The sequence below is a fragment of the Plectropomus leopardus genome, chromosome 18 (assembly GCF_026936395.1).
Source record: "Plectropomus leopardus strain MGB_pleo_1.0 chromosome 18, ASM2693639v1, whole genome shotgun sequence".
In the NCBI taxonomy this organism is placed as follows: Eukaryota; Metazoa; Chordata; class Actinopteri; order Perciformes; family Serranidae; genus Plectropomus; species Plectropomus leopardus.
The window spans coordinates 6,118,299-6,131,999 of record NC_142193.1 but is presented as its reverse complement, the minus strand read 5'-3'; the positions used below and the strand labels follow the sequence as shown (position 1 = coordinate 6,131,999).

Sequence of the window (13,701 nt, the reverse complement as noted above, 5' to 3'; positions counted from 1 at the left end):
CAGTGGATGGTTTTGGCCACTTATAATTGAGAATACGTCTGATAAAAAGTTGCTCCTCAGGGGAAATTGAATGTCTGTACAAAATTTTATGGAAATCTGTCCAATCGTTGTTGAGATATTTTAGTCTGGACCAAAATGGTGGAACGGCTGACTGGCATCTCCATCCATAGAGCCTTGTAGCTAGGATGACTTAAATGTTCATCATTCTAAATCTTAAATTAAAATCCTAATTTTGAAAATGGCGTCTTTGTGATTTTGTTACTTCATGGCAGTCACACATGAAACCACATACATCATCTTGTCGGAATAAAAGTTTGTGGATCAGGAAATCTCAGTATATCACCAAGTTTGACTTTGTTTCTTCTATTTGAAGAGGTTAAGAAGTACTTTCAGGATTACAGGATGTCTTTTCAATGACTTTATACTCATGTAGTCTTTTATTTCATAGGATGTCTACCATTCCCACCGACCCAAAGAGAAACTGCGCCTGGACAGCAACAACAATGAGAACTCGGTCCCCAAAGACTTTGATACCATTGACAGCAACAGCAACCTGGGAGCTCGATCTCAACGCCAGCGAGTTCCGGTCGCAAACGTCAAACGCAAACTGGACAAGGCCCAGCTTGAAAAGTCTGCCAACGAAGTCCTCAAGTATCCTCCTGTCCAGGCCAGAGGGGTCGGCCACAACCACAACCGCACCCACGTCCATAAACCTCACCCTCAGGTGCCAACCATCCCAGCAGCAGTTCAGGGGTCCAATCAGCATCCTCCGCTCTACCAGGCAAATAAATCAGACACGCTGCTGCCGCCTGGTTTGGAGCCGAGGAAAGACAAGCCACAGTGCGAGATCAATGGGAAGGAAGCCATTTCTGCTCTGTCTCGAGCCAAGACAAGAGAGTGTCGGCAGCAGATAGTGGAGGTCTACTGCAAACACAAAGACAGGGCGCTGATGCCTGAGAAAGTGCCTCGCTACTGCCCCATAGAAGGTGAGATCAGAAGACCTGTACAGTGAAAATTCACAAGTTAATTAATGACTGATGATCAGTTAATGATGATACACTTGTTGGATGTTGTTAAATACTTAAGTATAGGTGTACACCTGTCTCCAAGTAAAGGTATAGACTGTGAAATCACATTTTTTTTAGGAACAAATATTTATCTTTATGTTACTCCAGACATATGTATTAATAATAATGTCCTTTAGTTTTCAGATAAGTAAGTCCTGTAAAATGTCCACATATAGATTCAGGTTAAACTTACTTACTCAAGTTAGCTGTTAGCAGCCAAACTTCTCCTCGTATATCCAGTTTGTGCAGCTTCTTTAGGGTCTGGAATATTATAGAGGGGAGAAGGGGGTCAAAAAGGGGAAGGGTTATGAATATTATTCTGTTGGCTGAAGGCAGGGTAATAATGCTGGCAAAAAAACATTGCTTTAACATTAACATTTAGTGTTATCTTTAACTTCAACTTGTCAGCGCTGACGATCTGGAGTAAGGTTCATCGAACATAGCGACACATTATTGACTGTTTGATAGCATAGTCAAGCTAAAGGCTCATATGACCTTTACGTTTGTAGAGAGAATGATGAGCAGAGTTGGAGGGTATTCATAGATCCGTGCATAATAATTGAAGCCATTTTAGGGCAAGAAGTGATTTTCTTCATTTAAAAAAAAACCAAAAAACTTTTAAATACCTAATATAAATGTAAATAATTTTTTTTTTTTGAGGGTTAAACTAATGCTAGGAGAGGAACTTTAAGTAAATGTGTTACTTTGCAGACCAAATTATTAAATAATAATAAAGAAAATATTTATCTGTTAAATCAACAAAAACTTATTTATTGTCTTACTCCTTTTCTACCAAAATTAACACACGGGCTGTTTTTTAAATGTTGGAAAACACACTTATAATCAGCAATAGACTCCTTTCTGATTGCCAGTAGACCAGAGCAGTGTACATGGCAGGGTTTTGTTTTGTTTTGTTCTGGTGTGTCAGGTTTCACATCACCTGTGCGGGAAAACAGGTTAGTAAACAGGCCCGTGAAAATGAAAGAAAATTTTTGAACAATGTTAAAGTGCTAATGAGGATGGAAGGCATTTTGTGTTAGTGTGTCGTTGTTTTGTACCAGAAAAGGGCCATAAATTAACATATCCACCCCAGTGTTGTATTACTAGACATAACCTTCCTGTAAAGACTACTACTACAAGTCATTTGACCTGAGAGTGAATGTCAGTTGTAACCTTTCCCATTAAATACAAAAGCCAGATGTGTTAGTGGGGTTTTTGTGCAGCGGGAAAAAGGGTGTTAGTTGAAACCTTGGACCTTTGGTCCATTTATTTTCTGTGGAAGATATCGTCTTTAAAATACTATAGGAAAGATGGTGGTTAGGTCAGACAAAGCCTAGTCACACTGAAAGACTGGTGGCTGTGTCCTTATTGCCAGATTGAATTTTTACCAAGACTGGAGGAGCATATTTCCAGGTGAAAGTAGTGTATATTTATGGGTGTAATCCAGAATATGAGCACACGGAGTTATCGTAAATAGTTGGTTTAATTTTTTAACCTATGATTTAAGCACTGATTCATCCCTTCATGTTAACACAGCCGGTGATTGAGCCAGTCAACAAATGAAAGGGTGACATGCCGAAAGACAGAAAGCGAAGAAATTGGACGAACATGCGGCTGCTTTGAAGTGGCAGGTTGCAGAAAAATGTCAAAGAGGTTCTTTTTTCCTAAATTTACCCTTTGAGAAGCATTTTTAACCCGGCACGTGCCACAGCCATGAAGAGGCATCCAGTTTGTTGCCAGTTCTATTTTCAGGGACTTACAGCCTGGATGGACACAGCGAGGATGATACTCAGCCAGCGTAATTACACCCCAATTAAACAAGCAGTTTGTAATCTTATTTTTGGAATGGCTGACTAATGATTTACTTGTAGTCGTGCTCTCGGAACCACCCGGGGCCGTTTGAGGTTTAATTTATATGATTATAGGTTGCTTTGATGATACACTAGTCATTATATCCACAGACTGAAGCGGCAGGGAAGGATGATTTGGTTTGAGTTTGACTGACGTGCTCAGTCTGTTAAAGAGAATAAAAGAGCTGTTGAAACAAAGTTTGGTGCATCTATACTCATGCAGGCATAAGTATACATCCCTATCCATACACGACATAGCTCCTCCTTCCTCCCTCAGTCTGCACAGCAGCGCTCCACTGAGCCGCCTGATTACAGTCATTTCTCCTCAACTCCCAATCCCAGCATGCCCCACAGCCCGCAAGGGTCACTAATTAGGCTAAGCAGGCCTCAACCCTCGCCATCTTTAGAGTGAGCGTGATGATGGAAAAGCATTAGGCTGTCAGAGGGTTTGTATATACAAGAGGCCGATTTAGCTCAGCCGGCCACAGACAGCAGAGTGTTTCCAGGAACGACGGAAGTGAAGATGGAGAACCAGAGTGGAGAGCGAGGGTCACAGTGTGACAGTGATGTCGTCTGTGACCAGGATGCATAAATCCAGCAGGTGGTGTCTGCATTGCTGTTTTCTTGTCAAATTTGAGACTAATGATGTGTGCTGAGCAGATTTGTTTTAATAAATGCATCACAAACACAAATTGCAATAATTGTTTACAATATTCAATTAAAAGGCAGAAAATTGTGAAGAATGCACTTTAGAATCTCCCAGAGTCCAATGTGATGTTTTCATGTTTTTTTATGTTGTCAAAAATTACCTTTTAAATGGTTTACAATTTATGTTTTTTTTCCTTTTCAATTATTGATAAATTGTTTCAGCTCTTGACTGCAGACCTTGTTGCAGATGTCAGAATTCAGGAAAGTGCAGAAACAAAACTGCATTCACCACCTGAGTGCTGACATGGGCTTTGTTTCCAACAGGACATGAAGGCATCAGTAAAACCATTATTAAATTTAAATCATGATAACTGCCCTTTGTAAAACGCTGCTTGTTTCATAAGCTGACGTCCTTGTCCTCTCTGTCCAGGTAAGGCTAATGTGAATGTACAGTGGGATGAGGACCCCTCAGATGCTGCCCAGCTCGTGCCGGCGCGGATTGCCTTCGTCCTGGTCGTCCATGGCCGAGCCTCGCGTCAGTTCCAGCGTCTCTTTAAAGCCATCTACCACACCTCGCACTACTACTACATCCATGTAGACCAGGTGAGACCAGATTACAAAGGGGGGCGCCATCTTTCTAAGCCAGAGAAATAGTGAGAGAAAACTTTCCAGAAAATTGGCGACAAATCAGAATGAGACTGACTCAACTGTATGGGTTACTTAAAGATATAACAATTCATAAAAAAGACAATTTAATGTAATTAAAAACATGAAGTTTGCACCTCAGCAACCAATATGGTTAAAAGCTCCTGTGTCGACTAAACAAAGACTGATGGGATGAATATGTGACACGTCAGTCACTCCTCATCTGTTAGAGCAAATTAACTGTCCTCATCTCATATTGAGAAAATTATTTTTTCATATATGGAAATAGTGATCAGTGAGCACAACACCAGATCTGTTTGAATTGCTGTAAAAGCTGGAGATGTGGGTGATTTGGATATTTCTTACCACGTTAAGGCTGCATTCACATCAGATCAGGTGTTCTCGTGAATACGTCAGTCCTCCCATTCTTTTGAATGAAAGTAGTGCATCTAGGCTGCGGTGGTGGTGCCGTAGGGGATGGCAAACGTAACTGAAGAAGAAAAAGTTGAAACTAAATCATTTATAAAGAAATTTAAAATCGCATTTCCAAGAGCAACCTGGCCTAGAGGGCAGCATAAAACACTGCCACAACAATAAATACAAGCAGACAAATACAACTGTCACACATTAAAAAGAGAGAGCACAGTGTCCAGTTAAAATGCAACACAGAACAATCGAACACATTAATATGTGTTTAAAAATGACTTAAATTCCCCAGTAGTGATCAGCTCAGACAATTTGAAGTGCTCCCTTAGGTTATTCCAAGCAGAGGGAGGCAGCATATTTAAAAGCTTTTTTGCCAAGTTCTGTGGGAACCTTGGGGAACAACATCAAGAGAATACCAGAGTGAGCCAGCCCAGGTAGACTCTTATATATCAAAACCAACTGAGACAAGTGAGAATCTAATGATAATCAAATTAATTTCTACAGATCTTGTAAGCCAACTTAAACAAACTTACTGAGGACAAATACTCAGTGACTATGATGGGAAAATTTGCTTCCTGTCGGTCTCCACCCCTACAAATGGCCATGTAAGTGGCTCTCCCACGCTGTGGCACAACCTTGCAGCAAATGGCCCAACGCCTGATTTAGTGTGAATGCAGCCTAACCAAAAGATCCTGATCCCATTTGATTCTCAGAGAGACTGGTTGTATTAAGAGTATTTTCACATGACAGGGAGTCATTAGATTCAGCGTTCATATAAAAACATTTCTTAATGGTGATTTTTAAAAAGTCCTTAAAGCATACTATAACCTTCCTTCTTGTTCCATTCTTCTCAGAGGTCCAACTACCTTCACAGAGAGGTCCTGTCTCTGGCTGGCCAGTATCCCAACGTCCGGGTGACTTCCTGGCGGATGTCCACCATCTGGGGTGGCGCCAGCCTGTTGACTATGTACCTACGCAGCATGGAGGACCTTCTCAAAATGGCCGACTGGTCCTGGGACTTCTTTATCAACCTCAGTGCTGCAGACTACCCCATCAGGTGAGAGACCGGGTCAGCTACAAGAGGCAAAAAGCTGAGGCATCGCCTCGTAGGGATTAGATTAATTTTACTGATTCATTTCAAGTAATTGTCCAGATCAAATGTTCATTGTTCATAATCGTGTTTCATTTTGAAGTGATAACGTAAACAAAACCTAAAATGACATCTAAGGACCAGTTGTTGCCATATTGTAGATTAACCAAACACGAAAATGACCCTCATCAGGTTTTACATTTGTGCTTCAACCAAAATGGTCCCACTAAAAGAGACTTATCCATGAAGGTTTGGTTAAAAATCCCCCGCTGTTCCCTGTTTTGCATCTCAGTAGAAGACGGCAGGAGATTTATCGATCACGTCAAGTTCCATCCAAACACACAGCACATTGATTCGTTAAAGCCTTGTTTGGTTTGTTTAAGGTCTTATGGATCAGGTTACGTGGCCAATAGACCTCAAGTGCATTGACTCTGAATGGATTGGCAGTCTATAGCTTTGAAGCGGAGCCCTTTTAATGGCTGTCTTGCTGCTCGGGGATTTGAGAGGATCTGTACTCTTGAAGAAAGAGCTTGGCTATGATCAGTGGAGGTATTGACCGGCGATTCGCTCGCTGTAGCTTCAGCAGTGACGAAAAGAGGTAACGTAAAGAGGTTTGTGGAGGTCATTGTTGTGTTTGGCTCATCGGTGTCAGAGATGTGATTTTTGCAGCAGGATGAGGTCTGGGTGGTTGTGTCTTTACCTGAAAGCCTGAAGAGTCAGGCTATTGCAGCTTATTGTTGGTGTTCTGGAAATGTATGACTGTGTGTGAACTTGCTTTGACCTCTACGGAGCTCCTAGATTTAAGCGGTTATATATGCATTGTTTGTGCAAAGAATCAGCTCTTGTCAGCAGCACTTGGATTAAGTTACAAATGAATGAAATCAATACACTTCCATTGGCCCATTTATTACCCACTGTGGTGCACCATTATTGACTAATGTGCAGCCAGTTTTACTGGATTCAGTTAAAAAACAAATAATACATGTATTTATTTATTTTTATTACAATCATTAGTACATAAAAATTCTGCCACCAAAGACAGATAATATTTAATTTAATCTGCAGATTATTTTCTCAATTCAACAAAATGTAAGTTGACATATTCAAATGTCTCAAATATTGATTTTACAGTGGTAAAGAGAAAAATACTCACAGTAAAGAACCTAAAACATGTCAGTTTCAAACCAATTAATTTTCTGTCAAATGGTTTATTGACTTATCATTTAAACTCCAGGAATTTGGTTACATTGTTGGACAGCTTTGAAGCTGAACACAGGATTTAAACAAATCTGCAGTTTAATTGTATTATCGAAACCAAAGCAAACTTCCCTAATAAGCTAAACCCCAACAAACGTTCCATATTTTTTCCTTGTGTGTGTGTGTGTCCCTTTTTTCCAATTCTGTGTCCCCTCTCTAAATGTGGATGTTTTGCGGGTCTGTGAACACAGCACAGGCGGAACTAGTTATGAGTTCTTTCTTTCCTCTGCAGCAGTTTGAGAAGTTTGAGACACATGGTGGATAATTGATCTGTCAATCCTAACAGAGCTGATCAGATATCAGAAAAATGGATGAGAGGAGCAGCTGTTGCAGGGGCGAGTGAACGTAAACTTTTAGACTCAGTGCAATGAACGGTTAAGTTTCACTTTTACTGCGCTAAGTTTGCACCCAGAGTATGCACTGCGCTCCGAGAATGTTGTGAAATGAACAGGTAGTGAATGTATGTATGTATATATATATATATATATATATATATGTGTGTGTATATGTATATGTATATGTGTATATATATCTTGCAACAGAGCTCCTAATGGCGGTCCAGCTCCAAAAATATAGACATATTATTATACATATTTTAATCATGGCGGGCTGCAAATAAATGAATGTGGTATTCTTGACCTCAAACTCAAGTCGTGTTTCTAGACTGGCCTCTTCCCCCTAAGTTCACCAAATCCAAACACTAATGTTTTAAACTTTCCTTAAAGATGGAAAGAATATCCCTAATTTTAAGTTCTCTATGTTTTAATTTGTGTGAAGGCTCCTCATAAGGATAGAAATGCAGGAACACACATGCACACAAACACACATAGGCGCGTGCGTGCGCGCGCGCACACACACACACACACACACACACACACACACACACACACACACACACACACACACACACTCACACACTAATCCATTCATTGTCCTCCCATCAAAGTGACTGTTTGAACACCCTTCCAGCTAAAATCCATAGCACATCCACAGCATTCGCAAATCAGCATCAATACTGTGACGTCACTGAGACACACACAGAGTGAGTCAATGGGGCTTTGTGTGTGTGTGTGTGTTTGTGTGTGTGTGTGTGTGTGCGCACGTGTGTGTGTGCGCGCGTGTATGTGCGTCTTCGTAGGCACTGTATATTTCTGTGTCAAGAGAAGGTCACACAAACGTTTTAAATGTCAAACAGCAAAGCAGCCCGCTCCAGAGGATCAACCATCTGACAGAAACACAAACAACCAATCAGATTGATTTTAGCAGTGGGAAAAGTATTGGCTTTTGTGCTTTATTGATTAGATATAAGATCGACATAATTCATACATGTGCCTAAAGGCAAATTCCTGCTGTGATATCATATGTATAGGTATGGGTTTCTCCACACATGTGCGTGAGCCTAAACAGAGATAAAGAGAGGGAATATCAGGAAAAATCCCAACATTTAGAGTTTGGCCTGATTTATGATCGGGCACTTGACACTTTTGATAGAGCTGCTCGACAGAAATTAAACCGTTTGTGTCCTTTTCAATTTATTCTTAAGTGAAAGGTAGATTATAGAGAGATTATATTTTTAGGTTCTCTGTCCATATGTACATATGTCTGTCCATACATAAATTCCATTCTTGTGAATGCAGTATCTCAAGAGCGCCTTGAAGGAATTTTTTCAAATTTGGCAAATTTGGCAAAAAACTTTCAGCAAGAAAGAAAATAGGAGTATTATTCCTTTATGACAATTTCAAGGAACATAATTTGGAGAAAATAAAACAAAATAAGAAGTATCTCTCACGATATACGACTATATGTTCTAGCAGCCTCAGTTAGATTTAAATGTGTGTGAGGAGCTGATGAACACAAACATGCCCACAAACACACACATGCATGCCTGCGGTCCGTCTTAACGACTGTAATCAAATGTAATCAAGGCGATCTGTCTGTCTGCTATCCTGTCTTCTCATGGGGACAGCAGCAGGCTCGAGCTGTGTGCCTGCAGCTCACACTACGTGCAGGGAGTGGCTGTGTGAATGTGTTGCCTCCGCTTCAGGCCACACACTGCAGCTTAACTGTTCGCTTTCAGCCGGAGGAGGAAGCTAAATAAACTGGTCGAGCTGTCCCAAACAGGGTCACGTGGAGTCAGTCTAATTCCCCTAAATGGAAGACTGTTTTGCATTGTTTAAAGGAAAGTGATGTATCTCTCAAATATTTAATCAGATCCTGCTAAAACACGTATCCATTAAAGGGAAAATCACTCCTGCAACACTGTTTAAAAAACAGCTATTGGGAATGTCAATTGCGCACGGATTTTTTGGTCTGTTGGTGTTTTTTGTCCTCCAAAGAGGAGTTTAAAAGCACAAAATGTTCAAGCTATTTCAATTCTGAGAGGTAAAGGTTGACAAAATATGAGGTTGGGCTGCTGAGAAATAGAGCTGCACAATTAATTGAATAATTGTCAGCATTTTAGTGATGGAAGTCGAAATTTTTGTCTTACTATGACAGTAAACTGAATATCTTTGGGGTGTGGACAAAAAAAGACATTTAAGGATGTCATCTTGGGCTATGGAAAACACTAAACATTTGCCATTTTCTGACATTTGATAAAAAGCACCTTATCAGTTAGTTGAGAAAAAAATCAACACATTAATTGAAAATTAAAAATAATCATTAGTTGCGACCCTAGATATTACCATTCATATTTGTATGTGGCAGTTGTGCAGTGTTAACTGAATATGTTTCCTCAAGCACTGTACTTCTGCTGCACAACATAGAGAAATGTTTTACTTTTTTTACTTCACTACATTAATCTGACAACTTTATTTACTTAACAAAATAAATTAACAAAACATGAAAATGTACAAGTGCAGCAGCTGAAATGATTAGTGAATTAATTGAATTACAGAAAATTAATTGGCATTATTTTGCTAATCAAAGTACTTTTTTCATGCAAAAACAGTCTATGGTTCCAGATTCCATAAAAATTAAAAGTAGAAAATGGTACAAAATCAGCTCTTCTCAGCCAACAAGAAGAGTAAGATCCTGCTTTTCCATACATGCATGAGTAATGAGAATCTAATGATATGATGTATAATGGTACACTTACAGGGGACATTTTCTTCTTTAAATTCCTTAAGTACATTTTCCTGATAAAATTTACTCTGACTTTTACTGAAGTTATATTTTTCATCCGGGACTTTTACTTCTAACAGTATTTTTACAGTGCAGTATTAGTACTGCTAAGTACATAAAGTAAATGCTTCCTCCACCTCTGGAATTTGGTAACAAACCTATTCAACAAACTTTGAATTTTGACCTGATGATGGTGCCAGATGGAAAATACAAAGCATTACCAAACATAAATGCCTGCACCAAGTTTAATGGCAATCCACTCAATAGTTGCTGAGATATTTCAGTCAGGATTAAAGTGGTGGAGCGATCGACCGACATGAACGTCACCACAGACAGCCACTTAGCTAGACTCACTAAAAACACTTAATCTCTGCCCTGTGAATCAACAAAGTGACATCTGACTGTAACCAGAGTTCACAGTGTGATGTCGGATCTGCAGCTGATTGTCTTGAGCTGATGATTGACAGCTGTTGTCTCCCTACAGGACCAATGACCAGCTGGTGGCTTTCCTCTCCAAGTACCGCAACATGAACTTCATCAAATCTCATGGCAGAGACAACGCACGGTAAGAGAGGATCTCGTCATGGCGGTTTCGGTTTCTGGTTTTCTTTTTCCCTGATGTTATTTTTTTTTTTAATAAGTTGTCTTGACTTAAATGCAGATTTTAAAAACAAAGTGTAAAGATAGTATTACTGTTCTTATGAGGAAGTAGTTTAATAAGAGCAGTGGTAGTTTGATGTCGATCTTAGAAGTAATTTGCAGTTTTTGCCGTTAAGTGGATCTTAAAATAAGTCAAAAACCTAATTGAACTCCCTGCAAGTCTAGATCTTAACTTATTTGATAAAAAGGTGAGCACACATTGGCTGGTGTTCAGCTTGCGGCCTGTCTCTGACAGGACAAACAGCGTCGGAGATTTGTAACATGAAATGGCTTTATATCGCGTTTTTACTGCATTTATTGACCTGGACCATTCGTTTGGAGAGGGGAGACCTCTGCAGATAATGTGGCTCCTGGTAAAAACCTCCTGAACAACCAACACTGAGGGAATTCTAACTGGGAGAAGTTTCAGCTGGTGCAGTCTTCAGTCCTTACCATTTAATGCTGTAAAATCCCCCTAAATCTTAAACTCTGGACCCTTAAAAGACACTGTTAAGATATCTGATCTTTTCTACATCTGACTTGGCGTTTAAACAATATTTTTATAATTTTGTTTTATGGAAGTGTTGAAACTTCAGTCTGTTTTTCAGCTCAAACTCCATTATTTATATTTTCAAAGGCATTTTAGGGTTCAGTCACTGATCAGTGGCTGAATAGTGAGCTTGTTTTCACTAATTAACTTATCGAGAAATAGAACATAGGCCTTTTCTACAGTATTTGAGTAAATCTGTCTCAGGTGGAAGCACTTAAACAGCATGTCAGTATGAGTAAACGGCTAAACACCGGATGTTTGCGTGTCCTCTCAGTTTCATCCGTAAACAGGGTCTGGACCGTCTCTTCTACGAATGTGACACCCACATGTGGCGTCTCGGGGACCGCAAGATCCCAGAGGGCATCGCGGTGGACGGAGGCTCCGATTGGTTCCTTCTCAACCGGCCCTTTGTGGACTATGTGGTCAACTCCCAGGACAAGCTGGTCAGCAGCATGAAGCGCTTCTACGCCTACACACTGCTGCCAGCTGAGGTAACACACACACACACACACACACACACACACACACACACACACACACACACACACATGCACTCAAGTAACCCTTAACACACAAGAAACAGTTACAGAGGATGTGTGTGCTTGTGTCCCCTAGAGGAAGGCATCACCAGCATATAATCCACTTTGTAGTGGATTAGTTATGTCTCTAGCAGTGGTGGAAAGTAAATAATTACATTTTGATGATGTCTGATTCTCTCTGTAGAGCTGATATTTATTGAGATTAAAAATCAAATGTGAATAAACTTGTCTGTCTCTGTATTTGCCTCCACCTCCAGTCATTTTTCCACACCGTGCTTGAGAACAGCGCCCATTGTGAGACCATGGTGGACAACAACTTGAGACTCACCAACTGGAACCGCAAACTGGGATGCAAATGCCAGTACAAGCACATTGTGGACTGGTGTGGCTGCTCACCCAACGACTTCAAGCCCTCGGATCTGCCACGCTTCCAGGTGAGACTTGGAAACATTTTCTGGGCCACTTGGCCAAGTTTTTAGAGACTTTTGAATAGTTCAAAAATCTGAGCAACATTGCTGAGGATGCACAGAATGAATCAGACATGTGTTTGCCTGCTTAAAAACTTAAGCAGATGCTTCAGGTTGTGTGAAATTCTGCTGCCAGGCTCTAAACCCAAATTAAGGGCTGTGTTTTTTCATGCATCTTTGCACCAATAGGATGGTGGCATTTGTCTGAGATGCACTGACTTTGTGACTTGTGAAGTGAGCAGCAAATGTACTTAACTCTGTGAGAGTGTGTGTTTGTGTCTGCCTGCGGCTAATCTCGCAAATGACTGGTCCAATCTGCCTAATATTTTGTGTGCACATTATGACTGTACGCCACTCTTGTGGTTGTGGTGATTCATAATTGTTGAGAAACCTGTTAAATTGACTGCTTTATACTAGGGGTCGACAGATTATCAGCCTGGATGATTATTGGGACCAATATTTGGCATTTTGCTGATTATCTGTATCAGAGTTTTATTATAATTATTGCCAATAAAATGAATTAGTTAAAAAGTGCAAAGAAAGTGCCAGCATGGGAGGAACTTTTACTTTGTAAAACCTCAGGGAGCAATTTTTTTTTATTCTTTTTTTTTAATTAAAATTTTCACTTGACTTAATAAAAAAAGGAAATAAAGTTGCTGGGATCTTGCTGTATATGATGTTGAATGTCAGTTTGGATGAAACATTTGCTAAAGGCATTTAAAGAAATATTTTGTTGATTTTGAAGTCTGTTACATTCCAAATTCTACATATTGACAGAAATATTTTTCATTTTTAATGAAATGCTTATTGGTTCCAAATATCGATTATCGGCCTCATTAACTACTAATAATCATTATAAGTCCTGAAAAACTAATGTTGGTCGACCCCTACTTTATGCAATCATTGACTGCTGACTCCTCACTGGTAACAGGCCATAAGGGCTGCCAGTTTTCTGATAATAAACAACAATCCTTTCAGTCTGTTGCAAGACACATTTTGGCCTCCATTGTGTCTCAAAAACATACACACATAGCAGAGAGCAGAGCAGAGATGCTGTCTGACTCCATTAAGAGAGACACTGTGTGCATTTATGCACAAAGAGCAGCGCAACTTCATTGATTATTTCCAGAGCTAAAAGTTAAGTTGTGTTTACCGTGTTGAGTTTATAACCACACTTATAAGATTTGATGCTTAAATGTCCCACGACATTTGCTGCAGTGACATTTCTCCTCCTCCTGCATGACTTTCAGCAGGAACTAATTGCTTCTCCAATCTGCCTTGGAAATAGAAGTGCACCAGGTGCAAGCAACCTGGCTTTTAAAGGGAATGGGGGATGACAGAGATTGGTTGAATTCGTGTTACGCCTAAAATACACCTATGATGAAGGGACTTAATACAGT

The 13,701-nt window shown here is 40.0% G+C and overlaps 1 protein-coding gene across 1 annotated transcript in view; it reads left to right on the top strand.

Annotated features, from left to right (window-relative positions):
• The window catches only part of LOC121956206 (xylosyltransferase 1-like), a 63,809-nt gene that overhangs the window by 11,493 nt on the left and 38,615 nt on the right, over nt 1–13,701 (top strand). Inside the window, exons 2-7 of the mRNA XM_088091017.1 lie at nt 449–986; nt 3,996–4,168; nt 5,491–5,693; nt 10,591–10,671; nt 11,570–11,786; nt 12,092–12,268. Of these exons, the coding sequence (XP_087947143.1) occupies nt 449–986; nt 3,996–4,168; nt 5,491–5,693; nt 10,591–10,671; nt 11,570–11,786; nt 12,092–12,268 (1,389 nt within the window). The remainder of the gene's footprint in view (nt 1–448; nt 987–3,995; nt 4,169–5,490; nt 5,694–10,590; nt 10,672–11,569; nt 11,787–12,091; nt 12,269–13,701) is intronic.